General features: G+C 47.1%; 1 protein-coding gene across 7 annotated transcripts in view; it reads left to right on the top strand.

Moving 5' to 3' along the window:
• nedd4l (NEDD4 like E3 ubiquitin protein ligase) overlaps positions 1–12,240 on the top strand; it is a 46,127-nt gene that overhangs the window by 8,963 nt on the left and 24,924 nt on the right. For 2 of the 7 annotated variants that reach the window (XM_079755426.1, XM_079755424.1), the window contains exons 1-4: positions 3,851–5,076; positions 9,265–9,315; positions 11,543–11,606; positions 11,964–12,073. In XM_079755426.1, coding sequence (XP_079611552.1) covers positions 3,919–5,076; positions 9,265–9,315; positions 11,543–11,606; positions 11,964–12,073 — 1,383 coding nt within the window. In that variant the 5' untranslated portion in view covers positions 3,851–3,918. Of the gene's footprint in view, positions 1–641; positions 681–1,006; positions 1,061–3,850; positions 5,077–8,195; positions 8,232–9,264; positions 9,316–11,542; positions 11,607–11,963; positions 12,074–12,240 lie in introns of those variants that run through there. The other 5 variants (XM_079755428.1, XM_079755427.1, XM_079755430.1 and 2 more) reach the window with 5 other exon arrangements.

Below are 12,240 nucleotides of genomic sequence, written 5' to 3'. Positions count from 1 at the left end.
CAACCGGGGTATTCATCACCAGGGCACAAAACAACCCATTTAGAATTGTGTGCAAGCGAAAATGCGATTTTGCACAGGGACACACAGCCAACTGCCATTTTGTTAGCCTCGTTGTGGCAGACAAGCGGGTACGTGCGAACACTAACCAGAGATACTACAGCAAGAGTCAGCGGCCAATGAGGTAGACCAGCCAAGCTGTTGCAAAGATGTACCCTAGACATCTCAAATAAATTTGCTTAGTCTTTTTGTTGATCTTCTCAACATCATTGGAGAAAGTTTTTTTTGCGTGTGTGAATTAGTGTTTAGGTAACATGATTTAATTTATAAGCAAACGATTTGTGTGTCTAGTCTGTTTGACTCGCTTGACTAACGCCTGCTATAACACATTCATTTCACACTGTGTAGAAAGTTAGAAACTCGCAAGGTTCAACTAATTGTTCAAGTGGTTCTCGCTCTCGCTTTGCCCTCTTTTTTTTCTCTCTCTCTCTCTCTCTCTCTCTCTCTCTTTCACTCTCTCTCTTCCTCCAAACAAGGACAAAGGTTATTGGGTAATTATTCTGTATGTACCAGCGATGACCCGCTCAGTGTGTGGTTGTTAACTATAAATCCAACCTTCCACTGTGTCTGCTCTTCCCTTCCAGACCCTGAATCCCAAATGGAACGAAGAGTTCTACTTTCGAGTGAGTTCTGTTCAGTTTATCTGAAACAATTCAGATGCACTAGTTGTTAGTCTTTCTTTTTAATCAATAATATACTCATTCACAGACTTATTTAGTTTTAAACTTTAACCAAACACACAGAAATTATTACCCTGGAAAAATGATTGATTATTGTATTGTCTAGTCAAAGTATTTTGCATCATCATTCAGATCTTAACCTACAGACAGAAGCAAAATCAGTTTGCTTTTGTCTGTAGGTTTTTGTAAGGAAAATATTCAAGGCATTCCAATTAACACCGGATGACTGTTCTAACATCACGACTCTTGTCATTTCCTCGCAAACGCAGGTGTGTCCCCTGAATCACAGACTGCTCTTTGAGGTGTTTGATGAAAATAGACTGGTAAGATCACACTTTGTTTCTCCTCACTTATTTTTTCTTCCTCGTTGAGATGCATCTCGAAGGCATCTTCTACCCTGCATATACAATTTTTCTTGTTTGAGCTGGATTACGAACACGTACGCACAACCGTAACATAATTGTGATAACCAACGTTCGATCATCATGGCGTGATAAACTCTATAGGGTATACCAGCCCAACTACAGGTGTGGCCATCGCGGCCTTCTGCTGCATGGGAATCAAAGTTCACTCCGTTTAAGGTCAAAGCAAGATGCTGAGGTTGTAACAAAACAATGGTACCTCCCTTCCTTGACTAATCGTTTGTAGTTTCAACAGAAAGGGGCAGTAATGTGGTTACCCACTTCGCCAGACGAACTCTGTTCCCCCCAGGCAAAGTAACATTTTTCCTGGAGTCGGTTATGGATAATGGCTAAGAGCTGTGACAACACAAAATTGTATTTGATTTTTTTTTTTTTTCACCTAATGTCTTTTTAATACCAACTGGGGTCTGAATATCCAGTTTAATGCCACAGCGAATGACTGTACAGGACAGGCCAGTCTGAGACAGGGTGTTCCTGGCCCAATCTGGTACACATTCTGTTTTGGGTACTCGATGCACGCACACACACACACACACACGCACACACACACACACACACACACACACACACGCGCAGGTTCCCGCTGTGTTGTTGCTGTGGGTTAGACAGATCAGTACACACATAGAGAGAGAGACAGAACACAGGGATTGTATTGCCTCCCTCCTCCGGTGTAAAGCGATACGACCAGATTTTCTCGCACATTTGCACCTCCCGCTTCTCGTAAGGGATTTGGTGACGGGTGATTTATGCGCCATCGAGATGCCAGCGTGCGGAGAGGGCTGATTAGTGTTCAGGCGCTGTCGCAAAATGTTTTGCTTTGGTTTTTTTTCCAAATGTGGTGGGAGGCGTCTTGGCAACGGGCCTCGGCTGCCTCGCAGTACAGACGTCGACGACAAAGCACAGCCCGGTCGTCTCCTTATATGTCTGAGGAGGAGGAGGAGGAGGAGGAGGTTGTGATGTGTGTTTTGTTGCATGCCAAGGCACCTCCTCCCCCTTACCTCCAACGCTTTCCACTGTTTCCTTTTGGTGGTCCTCTGGTGCTGTAGCAATATGTTGTGGTCTATTTGACAGGAGAGATGTTTGAGGAGTAAGGTGGTCCGTCTTTGTTCTGTGTGGCTGGCTCAGCGATGTAGGCTGATCGTTATGTGTTTAAATGAAGCGGCCCTACCTAACTATTATTCTATTATAACTACAATAATAACGGTGTTAAAGACTAGTTTGGGCTTTGTACCAGTGGCAGTGGTACTTACTTTGACCTTTCATTCCTACACAGAACATTTCTCCTTAAAAATGACCCAATGCATTACACTTGGATATTCAGGGAATTCTCCACAAGTAGACCTATCGTCTGGCTTTGGTAGCAATGGATAATCGTAGTGTCTGTCCGCTCACTTGTGCACAGAGACGTTGACTCGATGCACTCTCAGGACTCCAATTGAGCACCAAGCTGCATCAGCAGTAAAGTCAGAACAAGACGTCAACTATTTCAACTGCATGCCTCTCAAAGGCCACATTATCATCTGCACTCTGTTCCATCTCTGCATGAAGACAAATCACATCAGCCCCCCCTCCACAGAATTGAGCCTGGGGCCAGCCCTGTTGTATGCCGGATAGTTCACTCCTCTCTGGCCTCCATTCACTCACTCTGTGGGTTTTGATTTGATTGACTGAATGGTACTGTGTTGACTGAATTGTGAGACACACTTAGAAGTTTGTCTCATGGAAGCTACACCCATTCTCTGCTTTTTAAATTTTCTTCAATGTCATATATTTGTTTCTGTGTAAATTCTGGCAGCAGCTGGTCACAACAGTATCACACAGCTGCATTCTTCCTAACCTGGTCCTGCATTTCAATGACTTCAGTTATATCCCACAAAGCGTGTCTTTAAGGGGTAATGACCAGGTATGGTGGTCTACCCAGAACATCTGCTGCTCATCCCCCCTGGCTCCTAGTCTACTGTTTACAGACGGAGGTGTTGGCATGGGCGGAGATGTCTTTCATGTTCCAAGGTTCAAATGCACATAACCTTAAGTGGAACGCTTTTCTTAGTATCGATTTTTTAAGATGCGTAGAGAGCGTTCGGCGGTAATGAAAAAGTCTCCGGCTCCGAGTTGGTCTCCTGAAAGAAGGGGTGGGGGGAACAGTTGGCAACATACGTTTGTAACTGGATGCAGGGCAGCCATTGGTGATCACGTGACTGACAAGCAGCCTACTGTCACCTCGGAAACCAGGAGTGCCAGCCACTCTTAACCAATCATCCCTGGAATGCTGGCTGTCACTGGGCTGAGGCTATTTCTGCTGCCGGTCACTATTGCTCGCTAGTGCATGGAGCTTGGCTTACAGGGATCCTTCTATTTAGTTTCTCCCTCTCTCTCTCCCCCCCCCCCCCCCCCATTCCCCCACTTCCCCCAAAACTAAAGTGTGTACCAATAAGTGGTCGGTTTTTGTCTCAGTGCGCCTTTTCCGCTTAAACTTTTTATGTGTGTGGGGTGAGTGTGCTGCTGGTCCACATTTCATACAGCTGACTGTCAGAGGGAAGGTTCCTGAAAGACTCTGAAGAGGAGGGGACAGAGGAAGAGCGAGCTAGAGGGAGAGAGAGAGGGGAAGGGAGGTGGGGTGAGAGTGAGAAGGAGAGGAGTAAAAGGGGATCAGCCAGCCCGCTGGCCGTAGAAGTGGGAGAAGTGAGCGACACGCCGAGACAGAAGCCAGAGGAGCGGCAAGCAGCCAGGCAGCGCGAGCTCTCCGTCCCCAGGACAAAATGGCCCACCGCCTGCGACTTTTTTTCGGCTCGGGCCGCAGCAACACGGCTCCGGAGCTGGAGGTGGTCGAAGGAGACTCCGGCGAGAGGAGGCAGCGGCAGCAGCAGCAGCAGGAGGACGGCGGCAACCATGCCATGAGGTTCTGCATGCGGACACCCCCAGTGTCCGGGTCACCACAGGAGCAGTCGCCTCTGTCCTTCTCCAGCCCGTCCGGCGCTGCACCATGGGGGTCGGAACCGGCGCTCAAACGGAGCTCGTCCATGTTCATCCCCCAGCTCGCCCCCTCGGCCGAGCCGCGGACCACCAAGAGCTCCACCATGCAGATCTCCCTCCAGCGCTCCGGCAGCAGGCCCGGCTGTAAGGAGTTCAACGGATGTGCGGAGGACGACCCGCCACCCTGCTACACCCCTCCAGGGCCGGCTCCCGCCTACACGGAGCCAGGCGAGCTAAGTGATTATCCATATCCACCGCCACCCCCGTACTCCAGCCCGGACACACCGGGGAGTCATCCCACGGAGCCTGATCGGCCCGGTCGCAGGGTCTTCAGCATCGGGTCCAACGGACACGGCGGGCCCAACCAGGGTCAAGCCGGCATCAGCATCGGCGGCATCCGTATCCAGAGGAACTCCCCCGACGGTTCGGAGGTCCAGCATCTCCGGATCCTGCCCTACGGCGGGACCGGCGGGCCGCTGGGATGGTACGTCCAGCAGCAGGGCGCGGACCGGCCCGGGACGGGGAACGGGGGAGCACAGAGACTTGTGTTTCAACTGCAACAGAATCAGAGCCAGGATCAGAACCAGGCCGGGCAACAGTCCCCTTCACCCCAGGACGAGTGCACTAATCTGGGATTCGCCAACCCCGGGGACGGACAAGTGTTTGGTTACCCCAGAATTAGACTGGAGAGGACGGCCTCAAAGCAGAGGCCGCCCGTGGAAAACCTACAGCAGGGTTCTGGGGGTCAAGCTAATGAGGAGGACTGCGGCCTGCCAGAGACACGGCAGAGGATGGAAACAGAAGACCGAGCTAAAGGTTGCACCTTCAAAATCCGAAGGGAAACTCCGAGGAGACAGCCTCATTTCAGGATATGCTTCAGCCCAAATGGTAGTCGAGGTCAGAACGTGAACGTTGACTCTGACTTCACACAAAATAACCCAAAGGTAAACCGTGTGTATGAGGAACAAAAAAACTAAAACTTTGTGCTTCTTAAATGCGCTGTGTCCATGGCTTTGGATTTGCAGTCAGGTAGTGATAAGAGGTCAAACCCATCCAAATTAGTTTGGGAACAACTGTAAACATCCTGTTTTGCAAGTTCATGTAGTGCAGTAGAGTTTTCCTCAAATATGACAAATAAGGGTCATCATTCTTGACTTTTCCATGACTCAGATGGGGGTCTGTTGTTGTTTTTGTAGTAGTAGTCGTACCAGTAGTAGTAATAGTAGTAGTAGAAGAGGCATTTTACTAACAGTGAAGCTGTGAGTATTTCAAGCCATACAGCCGCCGTACCAGGGCGATATGCAGGGTCTGATTGGGAAGAGGGAGGTAGACTTCTGGGAAGAGCAGCAGAGAGCTCTGCGTAGCCGGGGCTAAACCACACACCCCGGGTTCTCTTTCACCCGCAGGCATTTGAAGTTTTGCATACATCAGCTAATATACTTTTAATGAAAGGAACAGAAGGGGGAGAACGGAGGGAAACACTGCATAACCTTTTGACACACTTGTCTCCTTCTGATGTGCTTATAATTGAATTATTCCAACGGTGAGTGTGACCACTTATTTTCATAATGCAGTCAGCTGGAGGTTACACTCATCTCTGCCACGGGCTGATTCTCAACAAGTGTTGTTGAATTTCAAAGCAGGCCGACAGGCTTTTCTTCTGAGTCTTGAGTCTGGGCTGATACGGGTTTCTCTTGCTCACAGCTGCTCCTCCGGTCATTAGGGGCCGAGGCGTCAGGACAATCCTGAGGACAATCAAGAAGTCTAACAAGATATCAGTGTCAACATTGCCTGAAGGCCTCGAGTCATGCGAGGTAGCGATGATCTTTGCCTTTTTAAACGATCCTCGGCCTGTTTACTATTTCACACCTTCTTGATGTAAACAGTTGAGTGATTTATACATTTTTCCACACTCCACACTCATAGGTAACCACACTTCATTGTTCAGTAACTTCAGGCGCCTGTACTGAATATCCAGAGGGATTTTCAGATCATATGCTGCAGTAAACGACATTAGGGCCTGTATTGATGCGTCTACTGTGGTTATTTGGAAAAGGATTTGACAGCGAGTTTCTTCAAGCAAGTCTATCCCTGGCTTAGCAAGTCGTGATGGTCAATTGAAAAGTGCAAGTTATATAATTCTTGCATATATTTTATCCTGGCTTCACCATTTAGAAAAGAAAGAAAATATTTTCCACCCGCTATTGGTTTATTCATGGTTTCTTCGAGTGTCTTGTTTTGGTTTCTTGGAAGAGTCCCGTTCATATGCCAGAGTGACAGCACTTTTGGTTTTGGTTTCCACAGCTTGGCAGTCGTGCTGGGGCCATTGGTCATGCCGCTGTATATCTATTACAGCGCCTTCACCTTCAGCAACAATGCGCCTGCTATGGTGAATTGCTCTTGTCCTTTTCGGTCTTCCTCACACATTTCGCAACACATTGTGTTTCATTTTCGCACTACTCCCCCTCCTGGCATACCAGAGTCCCATGCCAGAGAGGGAATCCTCATATAGACCCTACAAACCCCCCCCGACCCCCTATGACACAACTCCCCCACCCCTCCCCAACACCTTTCAAAAGCCCTGCATGTCATGGCACACGTGCATGCATGCGAGTGTGTCTGTGTTTGTGCCAACCAGATTGGCTGCAGACAGTTATGCAGCCATGCCATGCCCTGGTCAAAGCTCTGTTAAGACCTCCACCGCCCCGCCACTAAAGCCCCCTCCTCCAGCCTGCCTGCATTGTCATTCACAAAGAGCTCTGGCAGACTGTCGGGCACACTAAATCTACCTGAGAAGGCATGGAGGCGCAGCACACATCTAACGACTTAGATGGGTGCTTGGGATGGTTCCTGTTATTGCCCCTCTCTCCTCAGATGTTTTGCTGACCTTTTGGAAGGCAATGTTTCTAGTGTAAATAGTGCTTTATTCACACTGTGCGGTCCCACCACTTTGACTGGAGAGACGCTTTTCAAAGGTGCGCTCTGAGTGGTTTACGAACACCCATTTTCCGTTAATAAAGTCTGCGGCTGCCCAACACATTTCTGGTTTCCCGATGTGGTCGGGCAGTTGTTTGGCGGACAGACGGACAGTTATTTGTCCAAACTAACACAACATACCCACGTAGGCCGACTTGTTTATAGAATCAAAAAAGTGTTCTAGCCTATTAACGCCCGCTTCCAAGCCCAGACATCTGTGGGCGAGCTCTCTGTATCCTTTCTGTTCCGTCCCTGTGAGCATATTTTCCTGTGACATTCCTGCGTCTATTATCTTAATCGACTATGGAATGATTGATCGTAATCTGGTCCTGAGAGAGAGAGAGAGAGAGAGATAAGAGTGGGAGAGCGAGCTGTGGTCTCACTCTGTGACCCTGTGATGACTCTGCAAATTATCCCTGTCAGCATGGGCCACAGGTCTTTTAAAGTGCCAGTGGAGGGAATGTTGTGGAAAAATACCCTCCACGTACCAGACCAGCACTTCTCAAACTTGTTTTATGACTTTAGGTCCAAAGGCTGTAATTACCTGCAACATTAGAGTCACAGCTGTGGGCTTTTTCCAAATAACGCTTTTATTTTCGTATCAGTAGCCCAATCTTGCCAGAGTGCATGATGTGTGTGTCTGTGTACATTTCTGTGCTCATTCAAGTGTGCACTCGTGGGTGTTTACCCGTATGTGTGTTTAACTAATTACACAAGTATGTCTGGAGCTTGTTTTAACTGCTTGTTGATCTGTTTGTCAGTGGCGGCTGACCCATTGTATTCCAGAAATGTAAACAAACTAAAGCTGGGAGTTGGGGTCCTGCGCCGGCCCCACCACCCTGCAGAACGCAGCCACAGCGTTGCTCTCTGTCGGCCCACTCCTCTTTCTCTTGACTACTGTGTATCTTTATGATGATCTGGCTTCCTATTTGCTTTTTTATTGTACCTTGATTGCAGTTCAACAGAACGTCCTGTTTTTATTCATGGATCGATACAAGCAGCAGAACTCCATACGATGACCGTTTCCATCGCTGTCTACAGAACTTCTTGTTGTCTAAATGAATTGTTTCCCCCCCCACTCACGCAGGGCTCTACCAAGAATGGACTGTTCCACATTGGGCAGGTAATCGTTGTGTCCATTCAAGAAGGGGCTCACTGCTATGTGGCTAAATCACTCGTGCCGACTTTCCTGCAATTGCTATCAATAGGTGTATGAGGGAGAATTTGTATTGATTGCACTGCACGCGCGCACACACACATATACACACAATCGTACAAACACATTCGTACACACACACACACACACACACAATCGTACAAACACATTCGCGCACACACACACACACACACACACACACATTTGTACACATGCATTCGTACACACGCACACAGACTCATGAACATGCACTCACACACTCATACTGAAACGCACACACATACACACACACACACACACAATCACACACCACCTTTCCATCAGCTTGCTGTCCGTTGCCACCTCCTCTCCCTGGCTGTGTGGCCCCTGACCTGTACTGTATATTGGGTGATGGTGGGTGTTGTCCTTTTATCCTGCTGGGTGAACTGATTTCTGGTCCCGTCTCAAGTGATTCCTGTCTCAATGACCTCCATATAAAGAATCCCCAGTCTAAAGCCTGTTGCTTGAACACTTGTACAATCCTTGCCCTTTTAATGAATAGGGATGGGTACCCGGGAGCAGCACAGCTGCCACCATAAATTCAAATGGGAATAAAGAAGACATTGAATTGTAGTATTTGGGTTAAAGATCCATGTGGTACATGTATTCCTTAAACCCAGTTGAATTGCTGAAGTGATGCTTGTCTCCAGATTTGTACAGTTATTCAAGGATAGGGCTTAAGGCTGCTGGGGATATTTAATATGAATCTCGCTCTCACTCTCTCCCTCTCCGTCGCTCTGTCTATGTGTAATATACACTGTGTTCCTGGATTTTTCTTTTGCTGGACTTCATAAACCCCATTCAATTTTGTGGTTTTTCCCTCTATTTTCCTGTCTAAATCCTGCTCAACATTTAGCTCATGCTTTTGGTATTCCCCAGACGGAATTGTATTTACTTCTAAATGCAGGTGTTTAAAAGTTGTATGTACATGTTTTGGTTTTGTTGTTTCTTTTCCCCCCAGACAAGAGATGATTTCCTTGGACAAGTCGATGTGCCTCTCAGTCACTTGGCGGTGAGTAGGGTCTCGCTCTCACTCTCTTGCTTTCTCCCCACCTCCCTACCTCCCTGACACTGCCATAGTCAAAGGGATTTGGATTGTCAAAGCACAGGACGTACAATAAGATGCAACATAGGATTCAAAATAAAGTTAGAACAAATGTGTGTATCTTTTACAATGTTTTTTTTCTTTAACAATGCAAATAGAATAAAATTAGGTAATGTTCAGGATAGGGTTGAGGTAATCAAACTAGGTCATAAAGGGGTCATTTTTGGCAGTGTACGACCCTATAGATAGATGGGTGATCTCTCTTTATCTCCCTCATCGACTTTCCCTCTTTCTAACAGTTGTGTAGGACAATTCTCTTTCTAACTGTTGTGTACGACAATGTTGGAGCTCAGCTGTCGCTAGGGAGAGTTCACAATGCTCTGTTTTCTATCTCTGTGGGCCAACCGGGTTGACTTCTACAGAGGTCAGGCCTAGTTTGGGGCGTATCGTAGTGTAGAAGAACCGAATGGACCAGGGTGCCACACTAGGCGGCCATTCGCTGTAATCAAGGGACCAAGGGAGTCCTGTCTTTTAAAAATAGAATGATTGCTAAATTATGCGTAAACAAAGGAAGCGGGGTGGAGGGGAGAGCTAGTCAAGGTTTCCTGATAGGAGGAGCTTTGATTGGTTGATTGTTGGTAAGCTATTGATTTATTAACTTTTTGATGTTCTTGACAACAAGAACTGCTTTAGAAGTTTAGATCCATGTTTGTTTAGTGGTAGTGTTGCCACGATAATGTCAATAATAACGCTAATAATAATAATTCTACAATAACAACAAAATAGCAAAAATCGCAATGCTCATATTTAGTATAACTCCAAGATTATTATTTATTCTAAAAGCATGTGAACGACTCCTCGAGCGAAGCAATAAACCAGTCACAGAGACACACACTGCAGAACAAACACCAGCAATGAAAGAATCCGCAACCAAAGCCACGGCGTGTCTCGGCCAAGAAGTTAATTTAATGCTTTATAAGGCTGACTCGTGTTATGCCCCCATAGGAAACGTGGACCGACGGCTCGCTCTCCCCCCCCCCCCCCCCCCCCCCCCCCCCCCCCCAAGGGAGCGAAGGCCCTCTCTGATGTCCTTTTAGAAGTTCTAAAACTTCCAGGAATCTCCCGGTGCCGGGCTACAGGGTTAATTATTAAACGTTGCACTCGCCTCCTCGCACGTGATTAAGGATTTACAGGAGCCGCGGTCCGCTGCCAGCTGCTGACTCACTTTGGTTTGGCCGAGGTAGACCAGACAAACGCTTTTCAGGCCTTTTCTTTTTTAAAGTGGCCCAAGAGTATTTTGGGTCTATTTCTGTGATCTGGTGTAATATATCAATTTTGTCTTGAGCGGGAATGTGTGTCTTTTTGTGTGTGTGTGTGTATTTATTTCTTTACAACATCTCAGCGAGTCATTTCCTCTTGTGTCTCTCTGGCTGGCGAAGTCGACATGACTCAGAATTCGAGTTTTGCTACGCTGGCTTGGTTAAAAGTGGCCTGGCTAGCATGGGCTCTCTCTCTCTCTCTCTCTCTCTCTCTCTCTCTCTCTCTCTCTCTCTCTCTCTCTCTCTCTCTCTCTCTCTCTCTCTCTCTCTCTCTCTCTCTCTCTCTCTCTCTCTCTCTCTCTCTCTCTCTCTCTCTCTCTCTCTCTCTGTGTATATGGATGGATGGATAGGGATGACTTCTTTATCATATTCCTCAATGGGCCTGTCAACTTGAGGTTTCCTGGGGCTGGTTATTTATTATAAGTGTTGGCTAAACTCCCAAAGCATCAGAACAAGTACCGCCATTGATCCAGAGGCATAACTTAATACCGTTATGACTGAGCTAAAGCTGACTTGATGGATGTTGCCTGCTTCTAATGCGTTTTTAGTTGTTTTTTTCCGCCGTCTTATGAAATAACCTGGCTGTATCAAGAAGCCAGTACCGATAAAATAATCCCTCACTTTTAAGTATGATTTACAGTTAGAAGTTAACACAGCAAGTGTTGGAACAACTATTCTGCTATTCAAAATGTAACTTAAGTCACCATGGGCTTGCATCACCGCTCCTGGGGTGATCTGAATTGCACATGGTCCACACTGACTGATCTGAGCAGTGATATCCCTCCACAGTAACTCCGTCCTGTTTCCTCTAGGATTGTGTTCTTCTATTGTATTATATTGTGTCGTTAACAAAAGCACACCATGTCGTTTTGCAGACGGAAGACCCCGCCATGGAGCGACCGTACACATTTAAAGACTTCCTCCTACGGCCTAGAAGGTGAGTTTTGGAAGGACGGTACTCATTAACTCAACCGTGGGAAGAAATGGAGAAACGAAAAAGAACAAAATGGCCGGTGAAAAATTGTTAAGCGAGTGACGATCTTGCGGTGTTACAGCGGTCATTTTTATTTTTTCTTGGTACACCAAATACGACAATGCGAAGGTCCTTCAAGGGCTACCAGTGGCAGTTAGCACCGACTGCCAAAAGGCTAGTTCTGGGGAAAGTCCCCTTCGCTTCTAACCGACGACCGAACTAAGGAGCTTAAACAGAGCTCCCACCAAATAGGCCATTGTTTTGGTCCATAGTTTTATTAGTTTGTTTATTATAAATTGGCGTGTGTTGCTATCTGTGTTGGTCGTCCAGTCACAAGTCCCGGGTGAAGGGGTACCTGCGGTTGAAGATGGCGTACCTGCCCAACCAGGATGGACAGGAAGAGGAAGTGGGCGACGTCAGGGAGGAAGCAGAGGTGAGCTAAACCTCAACTTCATAATTTTTAGGTTGGTGTAGTTTCACCGTTTGAACACGCAATGTTGGTCATGTGTCGCAAAGAAGTGCTGAATCTGAGAAAATGAATATTTTTGTTGTTTTGTTTTTTTCATGCCCCTATATATGACTTATTCAAGAAAGGTTGTT

The sequence above is a fragment of the Pollachius pollachius genome (genome assembly GCF_949987615.1).
Source record: "Pollachius pollachius genome assembly, chromosome: 18".
Lineage (NCBI taxonomy): Eukaryota > Metazoa > Chordata > Actinopteri > Gadiformes > Gadidae > Pollachius > Pollachius pollachius.
Note: the sequence above shows the minus strand (reverse complement) of the source record. Positions and strands in the feature narration are given on the sequence as shown.